General features: G+C 41.2%; 1 protein-coding gene across 1 annotated transcript in view; it reads right to left on the reverse strand.

Moving 5' to 3' along the window:
* Positions 1-15,672, reverse strand: part of LOC128534527 (NACHT, LRR and PYD domains-containing protein 12-like) — a 39,264-nt gene extending 23,592 nt beyond the window's left edge. The window contains exons 1-5 of the mRNA XM_053508985.1: positions 15,585-15,672; positions 6,779-6,932; positions 6,554-6,667; positions 5,664-5,717; positions 3,654-5,432 (exon numbers count right to left, since the gene is read on the reverse strand). Of these exons, the coding sequence (XP_053364960.1) occupies positions 3,654-5,432; positions 5,664-5,717; positions 6,554-6,667; positions 6,779-6,831 (2,000 nt within the window). The 5' untranslated portion in view covers positions 6,832-6,932; positions 15,585-15,672. The remainder of the gene's footprint in view (positions 1-3,653; positions 5,433-5,663; positions 5,718-6,553; positions 6,668-6,778; positions 6,933-15,584) is intronic.
* Positions 15,673-21,916: the final 6,244 nt, after the last annotated feature.

Here is a 21,916-nt window from a genome sequence, read left to right on the forward strand (position 1 = left end):
TGCATGTTGGCAAATGTGTGCGGAGAGGACCAACCCTCCGTGTCACATACTTGCTGCAAGGGAATACCTCTTGCTAATGCAATTGATGAGGCGATTCCCCTGGTTGAATGAGCCCTGATTCCTAGAGGCGAAGTGAGCCCACGCGCCTCATAGGAGAGGGCAATAGCTGTCCGCTCCTCTTAGAGAGGTAACACCATTTAGAAAAACCATCTTAAGGGTCAGAAACCTGAGGCGCTGACTCTAGTGGTTCAAAGGGGCACAAGCCAGAGGACAAATTTTTTTTTTTTTTTTTTTTTTTTCTGCAGAAACTCCAGCACTGAAACAATTCGGCAGTGGACTGGGTCTACCTGCTTCGTAATGCACCAACTTTTCAAATACATTCTATTTGAGGGGAGGCAGTCCTAGTACTTAGAATAGTCTTAATTACGCTGGCTGGAAGACCAGCTTGACTTAGAGTAGAGAGTAGTAAAGGGGACATTTGCTGATCTTGCGAGGCAAAGAGGTCCACCTACGCTACATGAAATTTTCCAAGAGTGTAGATCGCCCTGAGGGACAGGAATCTGGTGCGCTAGCTATTTAGCGGCGCGAGCACAGTCCGCCCTGGCGATTAATATGCGAGACTGCCATAGTGTTGTCCACCCGCACTAGGACATGGTAGTCTCAACTGCTGGAGGAAGTGCTTTAGGGCCTGAAATAGAGCCATGATTTTGAGGCAATTGAGTGCCGCGCAAAAAGATGGCCTCTCCAGCTCCCTTGGGCTGGACGGTCATTTAAGACCGCACCCCAGCCCATGAGGGAAGCGTCTGTCGTTAGCATCTGCGACGACAAGACGAACTTAGAGTGGGACCCAGAGTCAGAAACCGGGGTCTGAACCACATAGGAAGGGTACGAAGCACCTGGCGCGTAGCCCTTATTGGGGATTGGCCCTAGAGTAAAATCCCCTGGTTCCTAGCCACAACTGAAATGCTCTCATGTGCAGAAGGTCCAAGGTGTCACCGTGGATACAGCTGCCATGAGAGCTAAGATCTCTGAAAGTGATGGTCACTTTCTGGTCTAGCTTGATTTCCTTGATGGTGTTGAGAATGGATTCGACACGAGCGGGAGACAGCTGTGCCCGCTTACGCTCAAATTCCATGTGACACCCAAAAATGTTGTCCTCTAAACAGGAAAGAGCATGCTTTCATGGCATTGGATCTCAATCCTAGGAAACAAAGATTAGCTAGAACGACATGCTGATGTCGAAGCGCTAGCTACTGAGACTGGGCCGGCCAGTCATGTAATTCAATACGGATGCTCTGGAGTCGTAAGAGCCAAAAATACATTCATGTATTTTGTGTATGTGCGGGTGAAAAAGCTAGACCAAATGGAAGGACCCGATACTGGTAAGCTTCGCCCCCGAAAGCGAACCTCAGGAACCTCCTGTGTTGTGGCAATATTTCCATTGATTTATTTTTAGATAGCGGTAAGGCCCGCAAAATCTAAAAAATTGGACTCAGCCCCCCGTTCCTCTTGCACTTTCCGGTTTCGTGGAGGTGGAGACCATGCCATTGAAACGCGGAGGGTGATGTGAGAACTGAATCCTGTAGTTTCTCTGTACAGTGCTTAGTGCCCAAGGAGATATACTTGGCAGTAGCTTCCACGCTGCCAGTTTCTTAGAAAGGGGCAAAGCTCAGTGGCTTGGTTAAACGGGGGGGATGTTAGATGTTCGGCATCCTGAAACACGGCAGGAAAAACCCGAAGAACTAACAATTTTATTGGAGACTGGAGTTGCCCGAAACACCAGTGGTGGCGGAGCAAGAACACCAACCTCCTGGGGGTGCCAGGGAGAACACTTCATTCTTTAAAAGGAATTCTGCGTGCCTCTCCCCATTGGGGGGCCACCCCCCACGATCCTGTTGCTGGACGGATCAGGGCTTCTTTGTGAAGACAATATTCCAGTCTGACCTCTTTTGAGGCGGATCTCTTCTTGTGTTTCATGCCTCGCAACAGTCAGACCCGGTCGAGACTGGGTGGCCGACAGTCCCGACTCTTGAGCAAGGCGGGGAAGGAATTTCCCGAAGGCTTGTTATATAACTCCGCCTCATGAACCTAGTGGCGACCGAGTTAACGACATCGCCAAGCAGGCCGGGAGGCGAGATGGGGCATCGAGGAGGAATACACGATCCTTTTCCTTAATGCCCCTGAGATTCAACCACAAGTGCCTCTCCGCGGAGACCATAGCAGCCATAAAACGGCCGATAGCACGAGCCGTCTGCTTTGTTGCACGAAGAGACAAGTCTGTGGCCCGGCGTAAATCCAATACGCCTTACCTTGCAGAGCCCCGCCAGTACTCAAGTCTCTCAGCAGGTCAGCCTGGTAGGCGTGCAAAACCGCCACGGTGTGCAATGGAGCACCAACCTGACCTGCTGCCCGAAAAGCTTTTCCCTCCAGGGAAGATAAAAAGTCTACACAGCTTGAAAGGAAATAATAGCTTTTCAGGAAGGATGATGTCCCAGAAGAGAGATAGCCTGGAAGCGTCTCTTCTATCTGGGTGTCATCATATAACTCCGCGTTCCTACCTCAATTATATTTAAATAAATAAATAAGTTGATGGCAGGAAAACACGGGATGAATACAGCTTACTCCATGAAAGGGTTAACTTATATGGAGATTGCTAAGAAAAGGGGAGAGAGCGTCGTTGAGGCTCCGCCCCCGGCCACCCGACAGAACCTGCCGTCTGTTTTTTTTTTTTTTTTTTTTTTTAATATTATTTTTAAGTGCTTAGAGCTATTATCATCTCCGCGAAAGCAAGAGAGGATGTTTATCCTTGCCCATTCACAAGAAGCGCGGCGCGCGTTTGCGAGCGGACAGAGGGATTTCCCGATCCGATGAGAACGCGAAAGAAAGGAGTTTTAAAACCGTCTCTCACTGCTCTGCCGGATGCACGTGTTTAAGCCCCAGAAATGCGCGGCGGCTCGGAATGCGAGGCGCGCGCGTAGCACTTAATCGAAGCAGTAAAGTGTAGAGATCGCCCTCCGATATGGATTATACACACGGAGGGACATCTCGTTTAAAACTCTACCATATCGGTGAGTTAAACACTTTCTTATTTTGCTGGTTTAAACACACACGCAAACACAACAAGGTCAGTGAAGACAAAAGATCTGAGGAATGTTTCCGGTTCACTCCTATTTATAACCTGCAGGTGCGTCTCATCAGATGACGTCACCCGACCGAGGTTATATAAGCCAAAATTTGGCGTGTTTGATACACACATGCTTCACAACCGGCAACATGACAAGATGTTCCCATAGCGTTTTCACGCAGCATCGAGTGTAGCCTTTGAAAGGGAACTCTCTGGACACACACTGGACACATTATTATTATTATTATTATTATTAGTAGTAGTAGTAGTATTACAGTAAAAGTAGTTGTAGTAGTACAATTATTATAGCAAAGACTTTTACAGCTGCTTTTCCTGTCAATGGCTTGCTATTACTTTTTTAAAGGAACTGGCCTCATGATTTTCTCTAATCTCCTTTTTTTTTCTTGTTGTTTTTTTTAATTCAGGCCGAGACCCCATATTGTTCCAAATTTTGCATGCACCAGATAAAAAAATTAGATAGGTTTCACTGTTTCTTGCACTTGTGATTGTTATATTCAGCTTTACTTACATTGCTTTTTTGGATGCTGCAATCACAGGCATCAGCTTCAAAAGAACAGTTTCTGTTATCTTATCTGGACTGAAATATTTACTCAGATCAAACTCTTCCAGCTCCTGTGCTGATGTCAGTAACACAAACACCAGAGCAGACCACTGTGATGAAGAGAGTTCACTTTGTTTTTCAGATTTCAGGTAGCGTTGGAGTTCCTCCAGTAGGGAATGATCACCCAGTTCATTCAGACAGTGGAACAGACTGATGGATTTCTCTATAGAACGCTCTGAACTGATCTTCTTCTTTACATACTGGACTGTTTCCTCTGTGCTCTGGGAGCCACTTCCTGCCTGTGGTATTAATGTGTGTAACAGTTTCTGATTAGACATCAGTAAGAAACCTAAAAGAAACCGAAGAAAAATATCCAGATGTCCAGTCTGACTTTCTAAAGCTTCATTTATAGCACACTTGTGTACATCTATAATTGTAATTTCTTTCTTGTTCTTGTTTGTGTCTTGGCTCTTTTTAAGAACATTTCTCTTCTTCATCCTGAACATCAGGTGCACATACAGAGCTGCGAGGTGTTCCTGAATGCTCAGATGAACAAAGCAGTACACTTTACTCTGGTGAAGCCCAAACTCCTCTCTGAAGATCTGCGTACACACACCTGAGTACACTGCTGCTTCTCTCACATCAATGCCACACTCTCTCAGGTCTTCATTATAGAAGATCAGGTTCCCTTTCTTCAGCTGCTTAAAAGCCAGTTGTCCCAGTTTAAAAATCATTTCTTTATCACTCTCCTGCTTCTTTAAATACTTTTCTCTTATGATGTTTGTCTGAATGATGAGGAAGTGTGTGTACATTTGAGTCAGAGTCTTGGGGATCTCTCCTCTCTCTGCTTCACCCAACATTCTCTCTAGAACAGCGGCTGAAATCCAGCAGAAGACTGGGATGTGACACATGATGTAGAGGCTCCTTAATGACTTCAGGTGTGTGATGATGTTATTGGCCAGGCTCTGATCACTGATCCTCTTCCTGAAGTACTCCTCCTTCTGTGAGTCATTGAACCCTCGTACCTCTGTGACTCGATGGACACACTCAGAGGGGATTTGATCAGCTGCTGCAGGTCGGGAGGTGATCCAGATGAGAGCAGAGGGAAGCAGATTCCCTTTGATCAGGTTTATCAGCAGAACAGGCACTGATGCTGATTCAGTTACATCACACACTCTCACTGTCTTCTGAAAATTTAGAGGAAAACGACACTCGTCCAGTCCATCAAAAATAAACAGGACCTTTACCAAATTGGACATTTCTTTTTCTTTTGTTTCTTCAAAAAAGACATGAAGGAGCTCCATCAGACTCATTTTCTTGTCCTTCATCAAATTCAGCTCTCTGAAAGGAAGTGGAAATATGAGGTGGACGTCCTGATTTGCTTTCTCTTCAGCCCAGTCCAGAATAAACTTCTGCACAGAGACAGTTTTTCCGATGCCAGCAACTCCCTTTGTCAGCACAGTTCTGATGGGTTCTTCTTGTTTAAATAAGGCCTTAAAGATGTCATTGCATTTGATTGGCGTTTCTTCTGTTTTTATGGATGCTGCCTCAATCTGTCTCACCTCATGTTCATTATTGACATTTCCACTGTCTCCCTCTGTGATGTAGAGCTCTGTGTAGATCTCATTCAGAAGTGTTTCATTTCTTTGGTTTAGTATTACTCCATTTAAAAACTGAAACTTCTTTATCAGACTCAATTTATACTTTTTCTGGAATTTATTTACAGCAGCAGATTCTGAGTCGTATCTGAGACATGGCGAAGTAGAAAGATATGGTAAGACATGGGATGCAATCATTAGACTTCAATTTAACATTTATTCCTAAAAGGTTACTAATGATATATTTTATATGATGTTCTTAATATGTGTTTGCTTTTTTATTCTGTATGCTCTTTATAGTCTAATCACTTTTTGGTTCATAAAAACAGAGAGGTTTACAACCCCCGTGTCACAGTGATGGTGTTGGGTTTGATCTTACCCTGTGTCTGTGATGAGGTTTTTTTCTATTCTGTCTCTTTCCTTCTGTAGAACACTGTGAATACAGGTACAATAACTTTATCTCACATAACCACTATAGTTAAAATTTGTATTTTATACATTTTTATAGTAATTTCTTTATTAATTATTTGTGATTTTAGAAATAGTCCAGCAATTCTTACACTGACGTTTATTTACAGTATGGTTCTTACAACAACTCTTCTTGCACTGACCCAGATATTTTCACAACCATTTTCTCCTGTTTTATATATTTATTTATTTATTTTATTTTCCAGTATCCAATAATGGAACAAATAATTCAATGCATTTGCTTTGTAGAATGTGTCTTTGTTCAATTTCTCATATTTTCTTACCAGAATCATTTTTGTCACCATGTGGCAAAGTGCTTTTACTGTCACCTCAGGCTGCCTTAAAGGTATTAGTAAATTTATCAGAAAGCTTTAAAAAGGCTTTTTAAATCTTTAACTATAGGAAGGATAATATTACAACCTGGATGAGAATATTTATCAAAACAGCATTTATTATTGTCTCTACAGACATTTTTCTCAGTATCCACATACTTGCAATTTTATTCTGTATGACTTCTAAACATTCCAGTCATATTTTATGTTTTTCCTTCTTGGTTTGAGTAAAATGCAGATATTGATTAACTTTAATGTGTCAAATAAAATAATATTAAATAAATAATTTAATGAGGATTCTTATGGTATTCTGTACCCGCGGCTAAATTGTGCTAAGAGATAATCTGATCTGCAATGACCAAAAATAGCAAGAAGAAATCAATTTTTAAGGTCACATTTGTAGTGTTCTGGGTACATTAAACGTTAAACCATGACTTTATCAGTGACATTAACATTGACAAGATTTTACCTGTGTAGAATAAAGTTTCCATCTTTAAATGTCAAAGGGGGATCCATAGACTCATGACTCATCAAAGAAATACAGCTGGGCGCTGGTGATTCGCATCTCTTTTCCTGATGTTTACTGTAACACATCATAAAGTCAATTGGTGATTTATTAATGCACATTACAGTTTCAACTAATTTAGTTAATCCTTAATTTAATACAATACAGAGACATGGTATGTTACATTACCTGCTGTTTGAGGGTGGGGAAACACTGTTTGTGCCCAGAATAGGTGGGTCCATCTTTGAATGTATACTAAAGTTTGCCCAAACAGGCGTTTAAAGTGTCCCCTTTTGCTGAAATGAACTCCAATGCAAGTTGTGTTGCTGATTAACTTGCAGACCTGTGTTTAAATCTTAGCAAAGTCATTACAGTTCCATGACATAAAAGCAGAGTAACCACACTTGGTGGGCAGGGAAGCATCGTCACTAATGGTAAAAATCAACTTTTCATTAAGTTTAAATCTGATTAAAATTATATCTTATAGTGAAAACATCTGTAACTTTAAATTTTTCCCCAATTTAACAGTTTTAAGGTTGCCAAGTGCCAAATTGGACACAATATCCTGCTTCTTTTAGCACATTTACTATTTAAAATATTTTCTTTGCATTTCTGTAACTGGCTTTGCTTATCCTATTAAAAATGTTAAAGGTCTTTAAGTATCTTTGTAGAGTTAATTAATTTACATGTAAACATTTATTACTTATTTATTGATTAAGGGAGACATTACAACTGGGTAAAGTATGATTATTATTTAGAAACACTGAACAGAAAATCTAACACTGATTGACTCTTGGGTGTACATTTCAAACACCAACGTGTACTTTCCAGAAAAAAATTTATACATAAAAATAATAAATACAAAATATAAAGTAAAATTAAAACAACTTAACCTGCACTTTACCTTAAAAAAAAGTAAAAATAAATTCAAACAGATAAGTGTTTCTGTTGATGCGCACAGGCACTGTGTGTGTATTTGTGTATGTGTGTGAAGCTAGAGTAAGAGGAGACTATTACTTTCAGCCCCTTCCGTCTCCCCCTTCTCAACTTACACAGTAAACCTTTCTCCTCTCTTATTTGAATTTCACACAAACACACACACATACACAGACATTAACGGAAAGACCGTTTTGTCTGAAAAATTAGCAAGGAACATTACTAATGACACTCACATCAGCGAATACTAATGGAATCACTGCTGTAAAGTAAAACAATCAAGCAAGTGAACCTGCACTTTACCTTTGAAAAAAATCGCAAGAGAGCGATTTTTCTGTGTAGAGTGTGTGTGTGGGTGTGTGTTTGTGTGTTTGTGTGTGTGTGAAGCAAAGAGACTACTAAAGGTGACACACTAAAGGTGAGAGAGAGTGTCAAATTACACGCGCGCACACACATAACGACTAAGCGCTCTAAGCTTAAGACCCAGCATGGGAGACAATTACCCACCATTCCGCAGTGCAAGAGAGAAAAAAAACTTTGGCTCAGTCGTGATCACATGACGCTCGGCATATACGTGATACATGATACTCGGTACTCGTAAACCAAGTCTTGTATATATACACTCACCTAAAGGATTATTAGGAACACCTGTATAATTTCTCATTAATGCAATTATCTAATCAACCAATCACATGGCAGTTCCTTTAATGCATTTAGGGGTGTGGTCCTGGTCAAGACAATCTTCTGAACTCCAAACTAAATGTCAGAATGGGAAAGAAAGGTGATTTAAGCAATTTTGAGCGTGTTGGTGCCAGGTCTGAGTATTTCACAATCTGCTCAGTTACTGGGATTTTTGCGCACCACCATTTCTGGGGTTTACAAAGAATGGTGTGAAAAGGGAAAAACATCCAGTATGCGGCAGTCCTGTGGGCAAAAATGCCTTGTTGATGCTAGAGGTCAGAGGAGAATGGCCCGACTGATTCAAGCTGATAGAAGAGCAACTTTGACTAAAATAATCACTCGTTACAACTGAGGTACGCAGCAAAGCATTTGTAAAGCCACAACACGCACAACCTTGAGGCGGATGGGCTAAAACAGCAGACGACCCCACCGGGTACCACTCATCTCCACTACAAATAGGAAAAAGAGGCTACAATTTGGACCAAGTTCACCAAAATTGGACAGTTGAAGACTGGAAAAATGTTGCCTGGTCTGATGAGTCTCGATTTCTGTTGAGACATTCAAATGGTCAGAATTTGGCGTGAACAGAATGAGAACATGGATCCCTCATGCCTTGTTATCACTGTGCAGGCTGGTGGTGGTTGTGTAATGGTGGGGGAGATGTGCTTCCTAGCACACTTTAGGCCTGTTAGTGCCAAGTGGGCAACGTTTAAATGCCACGGGCTACCTGAGCATTGTTTCTGACCATGTCCATCCCTTTATGACCACCATGTACCCATCCTCTAATGGCTACCAGCAGGATAATGCACCATGTCACAAAGCTCGAATCATTTCAAATTGGTTTCTTGAACATTAAGTTGACAATGAGTTCACTATACTAAAATGGCCTCTACAGTCACCAGATCTCAACCCAATAGAGCCTCTGGGATGTGGTGTAACGGGAGCTTCGTGCCCTGGATGTGCATCCCACAAATCTCCATCAACTGCAACATTTTTTAAGAATGCTTTCAGCACCTTGTTGAATCAATGCCACGTAGAATTAAGGCAGTTCCCTTTCAAAGGCTACACTCGATGCTGCGTGAAAACGCTATGGGAAACATCTTGTCATGTTGCCGGTTGTGAAGCATGTGTGTATCAAACACGCCAAATTTTGGCTTATATAACCTCGGTCGGGTGACGTCATCTGATGAGACGCACCTGCAGGTTATAAATAGGAGTGAACCGGAAACATTCCTCAGATCTTTTGTCTTCACTGACCTTGTTGTGTTTGCGTGTGTGTTTAAACCAGCAAAATAAGAAAGTGTTTAACTCACCGATATGGTAGAGTTTTAAAGGAGATGTCCCTCCGTGTGTATAATCCATATCGGAGGGCGATCTCTACACTTTACTGCTTCGATTAAGTGCTACGCGCGCGCCTCGCATTCCGAGCCGCCGCGCATTTCTGGGGCTTAAACACGTGCATCCGGCAGAGCAGTGAGAGACGGGTTTTAAAACTCCTTTCTTTCGCGTTCTCATCGGATCGGGAAATCCCTCTGTCCGCTCGCAAACGCGCGCCGCGCTTCTTGTGAATGGGCAAGGATAAACATCCTCTCTTGCTTTCGCGGAGATGATAATAGCTCTAAGCACTTAAAAATAATATTAAAAAAAAAAAAAAAAAAAAACAGACGGCAGGTTCTGTCGGGTGGCCGGGGGCGGAGCCTCAACGACGCTCTCTCCCCTTTTCTTAGCAATCTCCATATAAGTTAACCCTTTCATGGAGTAAGCTGTATTCATCCCGTGTTTTCCTGCCATCAACTTATTTATTTATTTAAATATAATTGAGGTAGGAACGCGGAGTTATATGATGACACCCAGATAGAAGAGACGCTTCCAGGCTATCTCTTTTCTGGGACATCATCCTTCCTGAAAAGCTATTACTTCCTTTCAAGCTGTGTAGACTTTTTATCTTCCCTGGAGGGAAAAGCTTTTCAGGCAGCAGGTCAGGTTGGTGCTCCATTGCACACCATGGTGGTTTTGCACGCCTACCAGGCTGACCTGCTGAGAGACTTGAGTACTGGCGGGGCTCTGCAAGGTAAGGCGTATTGGATTTACGCCGGGCCACAGACTTGTCTCTTCGTGCAACAAAGCAGACGGCTCGTGCTATCGGCCGTTTTATGGCTGCTATGGTCTCTGCGGAGAGGCACTTGTGGTTGAATCTCAGGGGCATTAAGGAAAAGGATCGTGTATTCCTCCTCGATGCCCCATCTCGCCTCCCGGCCTGCTTGGCGATGTCGTTAACTCGGTCGCCACTAGGTTCATGAGGCGGAGTTATATAACAAGCCTTCGAGAAATTCCTTCCCCGCCTTGCTCAAGAGTCGGACTGTCGGCCACCCAGTCTCGACCGGGTCTGACTGTTGCGAGGCATGAAACACAAGAAGAGATCCGCCTCAAAAGAGGTCAGACTGGAATATTGTCTTCACAAAGAAGCCCTGAGGTTCAACAGGATCGTGGGGGGTGGCCCCCCAATGGGGAGAGGCACGCAGAATTCCTTTTAAAGAATGAAGTGTTCTCCCTGGCACCCCCAGGAGGTTGGTGTTCTTGCTCCGCCACCACTGGTGTTTCGGGCAACTCCAGTCTCCAATAAAATTGTTAGTTCTTCGGGTTTTTCCTGCCGTGTTTCAGGATGCCGAACATCTAACATCCCCCCCGTTTAACCAAGCCACTGAGCTTTGCCCCTTTCTGAGAAACTGGCAGCGTGGAAGCTACTGCCAAGTATATCTCCTTGGGCACTAAGCACTGTACAGAGAAACTACAGGATTCAGTTCTCACATCACCCTCCGCGTTTCAATGGCATGGTCTCCACCTCCACGAAACCGGAAAGTGCAAGAGGAACGGGGGGCTGAGTCCAATTTTTTAGATTTTGCGGGCCTTACCGCTATCTAAAAATAAATCAATGGAAATATTGCCACAACACAGGAGGTTCCTGAGGTTCGCTTTCGGGGGCGAAGCTTACCAGTATCGGGTCCTTCCATTTGGTCTAGCTTTTTCACCCGCACATACACAAAATACATGGATGTATTTTTGGCTCTTACGACTCCAGAGCATCCGTATTGAATTACATGACTGGCCGGCCCAGTCTCAGTAGCTAGCGCTTCGACATCAGCATGTCGTTCTAGCTAATCTTTGTTTCCTAGGATTGAGATCCAATGCCATGAAAGCATGCTCTTTCCTGTTTAGAGGACAACATTTTTGGGTGTCACATGGAATTTGAGCGTAAGCGGGCACAGCTGTCTCCCGCTCGTGTCGAATCCATTCTCAACACCATCAAGGAAATCAAGCTAGACCAGAAAGTGACCATCACTTTCAGAGATCTTAGCTCTCATGGCAGCTGTATCCACGGTGACACCTTTGGACCTTCTGCACATGAGAGCATTTCAGTTGTGGCTAGGAACCAGGGGATTTTACTCTAGGGCCAATCCCCAATAAGGGCTACGCGCCAGGTGCTTCGTACCCTTCCTATGTGGTTCAGACCCCGGTTTCTGACTCTGGGTCCCACTCTAAGTTCGTCTTGTCGTCGCAGATGCTAACGACAGACGCTTCCCTCATGGGCTGGGGTGCGGTCTTAAATGACCGTCCAGCCCAAGGGAGCTGGAGAGGCCATCTTTTTGCGCGGCACTCAATTGCCTCAAAATCATGGCTCTATTTCAGGCCCTAAAGCACTTCCTCCAGCAGTTGAGACTACCATGTCCTAGTGCGGGTGGACAACACTATGGCAGTCTCGTATATTAATCGCCAGGGCGGACTGTGCTCGCGCCGCTAAATAGCTAGCGCACCAGATTCCTGTCCCTCAGGGCGATCTACACTCTTGGAAAATTTCATGTAGCGTAGGTGGACCTCTTTGCCTCGCAAGATCAGCAAATGTCCCCTTTACTACTCTCTGACTCTAAGTCAAGCTGGTCTTCCAGCCAGCGTAATTAAGACTATTCTAAGTACTAGGACTGCCTCCCCTCAAATAGAATGTATTTGAAAAGTTGGTGCATGACGAAGCAGGTAGACCCAGTCCACTGCCGAATTGTTTCAGTGCTGGAGTTTCTGCAGAAAAAAAAATTTGTCCTCTGGCTTGTGCCCCTTTTGAACCACTAGAGTCAGCGCCTCAGGTTTCTGACCCTTAAGATGGTTTTTCTAAATGGTGTTACCTCTCTAAGAGGAGCGGACAGCTATTGCCCTCTCCTATGAGGCGCGTGGGCTCACTTCGCCTCTAGGAATCAGGGCTCATTCAACCAGGGGAATCGCCTCATCAATTGCATTAGCAAGAGGTATTCCCTTGCAGCAAGTATGTGACACGGAGAGTTGGTCCTCTCCGCACACATTTGCCAATATGCATCCTATTGTTTTGAAGCCTTCTGTCCTCCGCCTTTACAGCTTCGGAGGAGGAGAGACTTCACTTACTGTGTCCAGTACGTGCTCTTCAGATTTACGTCCACCGCATTAGCCAGTGGCGTAAGTCAGGGCAGCTTTTACATGTTTTGAAGCCGCAAGCTACGTGAGAGATGCTATTGCCCTCTCCTATGAGGCGCGTGGGTTCACTTCGCCTCTAGGAATCAGGGTTCATTCAACCAGGGGAATCGCCTCATTAATTGCACTAGCAAGAGGTATTCCTTTGCAGCAAGTCTGTAATGCGGAGGGTTGGTCCTCTCCGCACACATTTGCCAATATGCATCCTATTGTTTTGAAGTCTTCTGTCCTCCGCCTTTACAGCTTCAGAGCAGGAGAGACTTCACTTACTGTGTCCAGTATGTGCTCTTCAGATTTATGTCCACCGCATTAGCCAGTGGCGTAAGTCAGAGCAGCTTTTACATGTTTTGAAGCCGCAAGCGGCGTGAGAGATGCTATTGCCCTCTCCTATGAGGCGCGTGGGCTCACTTCGCCTCTAGGAATCGGGGTTCATTCAACCAGGGGAATCGCCTCATCAATTGCACTAGCAAGAGGTATTCCCTTGCAGCAAGTCTGGTACGCGGAGGGTTGGTCCTCTCCGCACACATTTGCCAATATGCATCCTATTGTTTATGAAGCCTTCTGTCCTCTGCCTTTACAGCTTCGGAGCAGGAAAGACTTCACCTACTTTGTCCAGTACGTGCTCTTTAGATTTACGTCCACCGCATCAGCTAGTGGCGTAAGTCAAAGCAGCTTTTACATGGTCTGGGGCCGCAACGGGGGGTGGCCCCCACTACACTGGGCTATTGCCCTCTCCTATGAGGCGCGTGGGCTCACTTCGCCTCTAGGAATCAGGGCTCATTCAACCAGGGGGATCGCCTCATCTATTGCACTGGCAAGAAGTATTCCCCTGCAGCAAGTGTGTGACATGGAGGGTTGTCCTTTCCGCACACATTTGTTAGATTTTATAATCTGGATGATCATGCCACTCCGGGCTCACAGGCCCTCGAGTCAGCTTCCCAGATATAGTTCTGAGACCTTTTTGGCCTTGTGCGCACACGCTACACAACCTTGGGGTCCAGACACTTGCAGTGCGGCGGCGTTGGTATTCTCGTTCCCATAGCGTTTTCACGCAGCATCGAGTGTAGCCTTTGAAAGGGAACGTCTCGGGTTACTTTGCTGTAACCCTGTTCCCTGAAAAGGCGGGAACGAGATGCTGCGTCCCAATGCCGCACTGCCTACGTGACCGGACGTCCGTTCAGACAAATCAATCTGAGGAATGTTTCCGGTTCACTCCTATTTATAACCTGCAGGTGCGTCTCATCAGATGACGTCACCCGACCGAGGTTATATAAGCCAAAATTTGGCGTGTTTGATACACACATGCTTCACAACCGGCAACATGACAAGATGTTTCCCATAGCGTTTTCACGCAGCATCTCGTTCCCGCCTTTTCAGGGAACAGGGTTACAGCAAAGTAACCCGAGACGTTTCCCATAGCGTTTTCACGCAGCATCTCGTTCCCGCCTTTTCAGGGAACAGGGTTACAGCAAAGTAACCCGAGACGTTCTGAAGGTAAAAGGGGGTATATATATATATATATATATATATATATATATATATATATATTATACATTTTTATATATAATAGATAATTGTTATATATATATAATTGTAACAATTATCCCACCTTAAAAATACATTTACATTCTTACATATACAAAACTATTTAGCGAACAGTCCAGTCCTTTTCGTGCAGAAATATCACTGTTTAATTAAAAACTACTTCACAAAACAGTGTCAAGATACATTTTCACCTTACGAGGAAAATCTAATTTATATTATGGTGACCCTTGGGATTTAACTCACAAATCTAAACCCTCATTCAAGTGATAGATCCTTTGGCAAAAATTTAATTTAAACAAGTTGTGCACAACTTTGCCTCAGAAAATATTACCTTTTACTTAATGCATTCATCAATTATTGAAATGTAATATATTTTAATTATTAATATACATGAAAAAGTTTCATTTTATATTTATTGCTTGATGTAAATTACTTAATTAAATAGCCAAAACAGGTTGTAGAATAAATTCTGTAGAATGTAATATACTTTTTTTTTTTTGTTCTGTTACTGAATTTAAATTCATGCACAAATCAGGTTTCCTGCAATTAGGTGCAATGTACTGTTTAATAACCTTCTTGTATCCTGTGTTATGCAATCTGCCATTTTGTGATTAAAAATGACAAAGTAGGGCACATGGAGAAAACGTCTCAAAGCATGGTCTGATTTTCATATAGCATATGAATACTATGTCTACTAGAAATCAGGCAACATCTTTATATTTTATAATAAATGCAATTTAAATTAATTACATTAATTAAATTTTATATCAAGAAAAATAAGGATAAACAATCTTAAATTGTGAAAACACCACAACACTGCTTCTCTGACTGAGCCAATGCTTCACCAGGAAATATTGTAAATAATAACTGAAGACCCGCCTCCATGAGCTAACAGGCGTGCTGTGATTTGGTTTTTTAAAAGTCCTGCTCCTTTAATCTGTATGAGTAAAAACAGATGTTATCACTAACCCCCCCCTCCCGCCCCCGCATACAGCACCTGTTTACAGCTTATAGAATCATGGTGACTTTTGTTTCCTGACCGCGACTCAGAAATATATTAAATTCTCTAACAATTTGTTAACAAAACACATTGCTTTATACTAATAACATTATATACAAACATTCTGAATGCTTAATTTATGAGAATTTGAGGCAAGGAAGGTCAAAAGTCCGTACAGTACTGTACATACTGATAAAAACCTGTTTTACAGGTAACGTTGTATCTGTACCTCTCGGTAAACAAATTTCCTACAGCTGATTTTACACCTTTTAAAATAATATTACAATTCATACACATTGTTTATTATATATAGCCATTTATGATAAATAAATTGCTCACCTTGAGTTAACGATCCTTATTTTGTCATTAGTGGCACTGGTCCTGCCTTTAAGCTAGTCTTTTTATATTTTTAACCCTTCCACAACATGGAGCTGTGGCTGAGTGAGAAACACTTTAAAAAGCAGCATTCTTTACCAGTGAGTCATTCAGGAATGAGTTGACTCTGATTCGGCTCATGGTACCAGTTGTGGTACAGATTATAGCGTTTCACACGTGCCATACAGGGTCTGTTCATTTTTTTTTTTATCCTCAATGTATAATCTACACTTACAAATTAAATAGCAGGACATTTAATTTACAATATTTGAAACACAATCAAATCCTTTCAGATTGTTAAACAAAATTTGGGCCCATATTTACTACTGTAAGTGTCTCAAAGTAGGAAATCGCAGGAGTCGGAGTAAAAGCTATTCATTAGGATTCTTAAAATAGGAAATAACTTCCTTCTCCACCAAAATGAAGCAAAGTGTCCCAACTGGTTAGGTGTAGTTTGGACATGGCATTCAGGCAGAGACACACAGAGAAGAAATGTTTTAAAAACATTGAGTGAAAAGACATTGAGTGAAAGGATATAAAAGACATGGTTGGACACAAACGGAACTTTTAAAAAAAAAATTCTTACAGTGGTGTTCAAAATAATAGCAGCGTGTTGAATAAAGTGAGTAAAGCTCCATATCCATATAATAACTTTAAATTTTAACCACATGACTGCATTGGGCACCCTGCACATTCTATTCTGAATCACAACATGAAGAAAAATGTGCTAAATGTATTATTAGTTTAATGTAAGTGTAGAAAAACAAATATTAGTCTGTTAAAAAAAAATAGCAGTGTCAGGTAAATTATTTTGTGAAAAACAGGTGTCAAACAAGTTCCCCTTATTTAAGGATAAATGCAGAAAACGTTGTTCTGTGCATTTCCCTCTGAAAATCAGAGTTAAATGGGTTGTCCAGACATTGTTCAGAAGAACAGTGAACTTTGATTCAAAAGTTGCTCAGAGATGGGAAAACAAACAAAGAAGTGCAGAAAATGATAGGCTACTCTGTTAAAATGATACCAAAGCCTTTAAGCTTTAAAATGGAGATCCAAACCAGAAAGACGTGGAAGAAAATAGAAAACTACCATTCAATTGGATCGAAGAATAACAAAATTGACTCAAAGAACACCTAAAGTTACCTGTTAGTACTGTTACTATTAGAAGACGACTATCTGAAGCCAAGCTATCAGCAAGAAGCCCCACGCTTAGTCACACACATTGACTGGCCTAAAGAGAAACGGTGCAATATTTTGTGAACTGATGACAGTTTGTTACGCAAACCCCAAACACTGAATTCAAGCCACAGTACACTGTGAAGACAGCGAAGCATGGAGACACAAGCACCATGATATGGGGATGCTTCTCGTACTATGGTGTTGGGCCTATTTATTACATATCAGGGATCATGGATCAATTTGATTACATCAGAATACTTAAAGAGGTCATGTTGCCTTATGGCGAAGAGGAAATGCCCTTGAAATGGGTGTTTCAACAAGACAACGACCCCAAACACACGAGTAAGCGAGCAGCATCTTGTGTCTAGACCAACAAGATTAACATTATGGAGTGGCCAGTCCAATCCCCAGACCTTAGTCTAATAGAAAACTTGTGGCCTGACAATAAAAATGCTGTTTCTGAGGCAAAACCAAGAAATGCAGAGGAATTGTGGCCTGTAGTACAATGATCACAGATGTGAAGCAGTTATCAGAAACCATGGTTATACAACTAAATATTAGTTTTAAGATGCACAAGAAAAATTAAACTTAATGCATACAGTGACTGTTACTGTATGTTATTTTTAAAAACAGTGAAGATGCAGCTTCGAAACAGTGACACAAGCGACAGTGTCGGAAATAATAAATTACACTCTGCTCTTACAGCACCGCAGATCATGTGCAGATTTATAGATTTCCCCATCACGCAGCCTGAAACCAACAAAACACAAGCTGCATTCATGGAGTCGTAGGCATCATCCATGGCGGTATACATTTATATACATAAACATTTTAGATATTTATATTAAATTATTGAGTGTACACAACTGTTTAGATTCTCCATTATAAGGAGCACTTCATTGCTTTATTAACACAGCATATCCCCATGTTTCAAACACTTGCGAGGTACTTGCGACAAACCGACAAGTGGCATTGATGCTTTTACAAATCATCTTTAGAGGTAAGACTAGGACAGAATTTTACTTAATTATTTCTTTACATTTACTTCCTCCTCCGCAAACCAAACACTCTCATCCTCTCTTCAGTTCCACTTTCTATTTGAAATAATTTTGATCAGATTATGAGACTTCTACACAGCTCTTTTATCGGGGATTTTAAACATTTGTGATTGGAGCAGTCTGATTAAGATACTGTTATGCAGTAAGTCACGCATGTATACGTTTTGTTTGTGTGCATAAAGCTTTCACACAATTAGCGCTAATTTTAATATTTCGCTTTGGCACTATTTAAAACTATAAAAACCTGTAAAAATTACTGTAACGTGCAGCCTACTTCAGTTTTGTAAAGGTATGTCCTACTCTGAGGTGGGCATATTTTCAGTCCTAAATAAGCTTTCTACGGGATTCCTCCGAGTGCTTTTGAAATGCTTAGGCAATACGGGCCCTGGTGTTATTTATATCATTCTGCAATAGTAACAAATTGTCACGACTTACAGGTTTGAATGCACCAGAGGAGCCACAAGCAGGCACACAAACTGTAATGAAAAACTTTAACTTTAACCCTCATTAAGCTCATAAAACAAAGCATATAAACACATGACTCCAGAGATAAACATTGTAAGTTCCATGTCTGATGATGACTAGTTGCTTATTTCTTTGAAGGAGATCATGTAAACGTGGAGCGGCTTTTTTTTCCCCCAGAGTCAGCCTGACCACTCAGAGAGAGTAAAACATCTGATAGAGTAAAACAAGGCATCTGGAACCAACAGTTGAGTATAATGGTTAAAAATCAGTAATTTTCAAACCAGCAGGTTCACAAATCTGAGAGCTGAACAGAGTCTCTGTCCAAAATCAAATTAGCTGAATCCCGAAGCACGTCAAATGCGTTTATTCCAAAAACTGCCAAAATCTCCAGAAACTTACAGAACTACAGAAATTAGAAGCAAATCAAGAACCTTAAATCCAAAACACAATTCAGCAAACTAAAATAATAATAATAATAATAATAATAATAATAATAATAATAATCATAATAATAATAATAATTCTTAATCTTCTTATTATTATTATAAATATTTTTGCAAGCAACAATGAGCGCGTACAAGCACCTTTTTGGTTTTATATAAACTAATGAAAAACAAATTTCAGATGATGTAATTCGTATGAAATGTGAATAATAGGCACATTAACTGCTGCGGAGATGACGAGATGACATAATTACTTTTATCACTACAGCTGAAAACAAATAAGTCACTAATTTATCAATCAATTATTAGAGTCAGAAGCATTTTTCTTAGCTCTACCCCCGTGAAAACAGCATATTTAGAGAAAGGTTTGCCGGCAAGAGGTTGTGGGCGGACCACTGAGCTTCTGCTGATTCTATAATTGCCATTGTCACAGTCTTTTAATCCCTAGAATGTAAAAGATGGACAATTTCTTTTTCATAACATGAGTTGTATTAATTTTAAATCACTTTATACACAACCCGTAATTTTTTTTTGCCATTTTACAAATGGAATAAAATTCTTTGGTATTTTAATGGACTACTTCTGTTACAATTTATTTATTTTAAATAATTAATTTTATATTTTATTACAATAGACCAGGGCCCGGTTTCTCAAAAGCTTCTTATCGCTAAGTAGTTCTTAAGTTGTACCTTTACCTCTTTCTTAACGTTATGGCACATTTTTCAAAACTTTCTAACGCTAAGTATCTCTTAGCTAAGTCACACGTTCATAAGGTTGGTCTGGACCAACCTTAACTCATTCTTAGCGTAGTTTTAGCTCAAGACGCTAGTCGCCGCCACTGAGCAGCAGTCTTTATAAATCAGCGGTGTATGGAAGCACATTATGGCACGTTATCAAAGTCGTATTAATTATGGAATATACTTTAGACCTGTTTAAAAAATTTTTTTGATTCGATATCAGAACTAACAGAGTGACTTTTTATTAGTCTATTTTATAATGTGACTAATGCATTAAAATTGGCAATCACTTTTAATATTGAACACGTGGCAAACAATTTGGCAGCGATACAGCGTGTTGTGTTAAACTGAAGACGACACCATCCGCGGAGCCGTGTGGTTCATGTACATTTTTCCTTTAGGGAAAAATTTCAGCCCTTTTTATATTTTGCCTGTGGTGGATATTAAAAAAAAAAAAAAAAAAAAAAAAAAAAGTTTCGCCTTCCAAGGCAACAGATTATGGAGCTTTTTGACCTGTTTAGACCTGCACTTGCCAGGCCAACACGTCGTACTTAGGCTCTACGTCCCGATGTCCAGCTGCTTGCTGCTTTTAGTTTAAAATATGTTTCATTGATCATTAACCAGCATTCATGACTGGAGGGACTTTTCTTTTGACACGTTTCCCACTAAACATTGGACGTCGGATAGACGTGCAGATCACGTCTATATTGGGTCTGTCGGTCCATGACCAGTTCTGGACATCTATTTGACGTCCAAACTAGGTCCACTATTTGGACGTCCAACCATGACTTAACTTGGACGTCATTTTGACGTCATTTTGACGACCTAATCTGGCTTATTTTTTTTTTTACGTCATTTTGACGTCCAAACTAGGTCCACTATTTGGACGTCCAACCATGACCCAACTTGGAAGTCATTTTGACGTTCAACATTTGACCTAATCTGGCTTATTTTTTTTGGACGTCATTTGGACGTCTATGGCAGTGGCAGTAAATGTGTTTTATAAAATAGAGCCTATCAACATATGATTATACATATGAATACAGATTATTTATAAACAAACAAGATTTATTTCAAATTTAAATTTTATTTGTTACATACACAGTCATACACAGTACGATATGCAGTGAAATGCTTATTATCTGAAATTTATTATCTGTATGACCATTTATTTATTTGGTAGACTATATATATATATATATATATATATATATATATATCTGTATATATACATATATATATAACATTTTTCTGTTTCCCTAACAGTTTTTATTTTATTTAAAGTAGCCTATAATCAAGTTATTTAAATTTTTATCTTATATTGTACTGTGGCTTAGGCGGGGCGGCGGCTGACGACCATCATGCATTGCGGAAGGGTTTCTGTGTGTTCACCATGTTTGGGAAGTTTGTTTGGGCTAGTGGCTTCAGCCATGTTTGTGTGTTAGGGTGTTTGTGACCTGTTGAAATTGCCCTGGTTCATGCTTAGGCTGAATTAGGTGTAGGTTCCAGGTGAATGTGTTGCTCATGCTATAGAGTGCTGTGTGTAAATAAAGTACTCCTAGCCATTAGCATTAGGCAGCAAGCAAGCTCACTTGTTCTCCAAAATCCTTCCGGCGGTAAAACGCTGCAGTATGAAAAATAATAAATATATATATAAATTTATGCAAATTATATTTTATATAAATAAATCATGGTAGCTTATCCTATCCTCCTTATTCTTATCTTACAAAAGACTGTAATTGGACGTCCAAAAATGACATGGAAAAGACGTTCCACCGACGTCAACATTAGACGTGCGGTAGACGTCGAAAAAAAGACGTCGCCTGGCGTTACAAAACAACCCAATCAATGGACGGAAATTGGACGCCCAAAAATTACATGGAAAAGACGTCACTACGACGTCACGTTGCTCAGTGGGTTTATTTTATGATGAAATTTTATTTAGTTGAATGAAAAAATAAACATGAGTGTTATACCCTTATCTTACCTGCGTGGTCTCGCGCTGTGGCCGTAAGTAGGGTTCATCATGATTCAGAGCGAGTTTTTGCACTGTGATTACGTTTTCATTTTTCCGTGTAAAAAATTAAACATGTTTAATTAAACATGTTTAATTTTTTGGCGGTCCTCGCGGAAGCTTCCGGACCTTGCAGAACGTTATAGGAACGTCGCGGGCAATCGCGGCAGCTCACAGTGCCTAACATCGCATCTCACCGTGATTCAAGCCGCATACAGTAGGTAAGGTAGGTTACGTTCCACGAAGATCTGCAAGATTCGCGAGCTTTCGCATGTTAAACATGTTTATTTTTTTTGCATGGAAAGATGGAAACGTAATCACGGCACCAAAACTTGCGCTGAATCATGAACTGCACTTACAGCCACCGCGCAAAACCGTGCAGGTGAGATAGGGGTATAAACCT

This window comes from Clarias gariepinus, chromosome 12, assembly GCF_024256425.1.
Source record: "Clarias gariepinus isolate MV-2021 ecotype Netherlands chromosome 12, CGAR_prim_01v2, whole genome shotgun sequence".
Lineage (NCBI taxonomy): Eukaryota > Metazoa > Chordata > Actinopteri > Siluriformes > Clariidae > Clarias > Clarias gariepinus.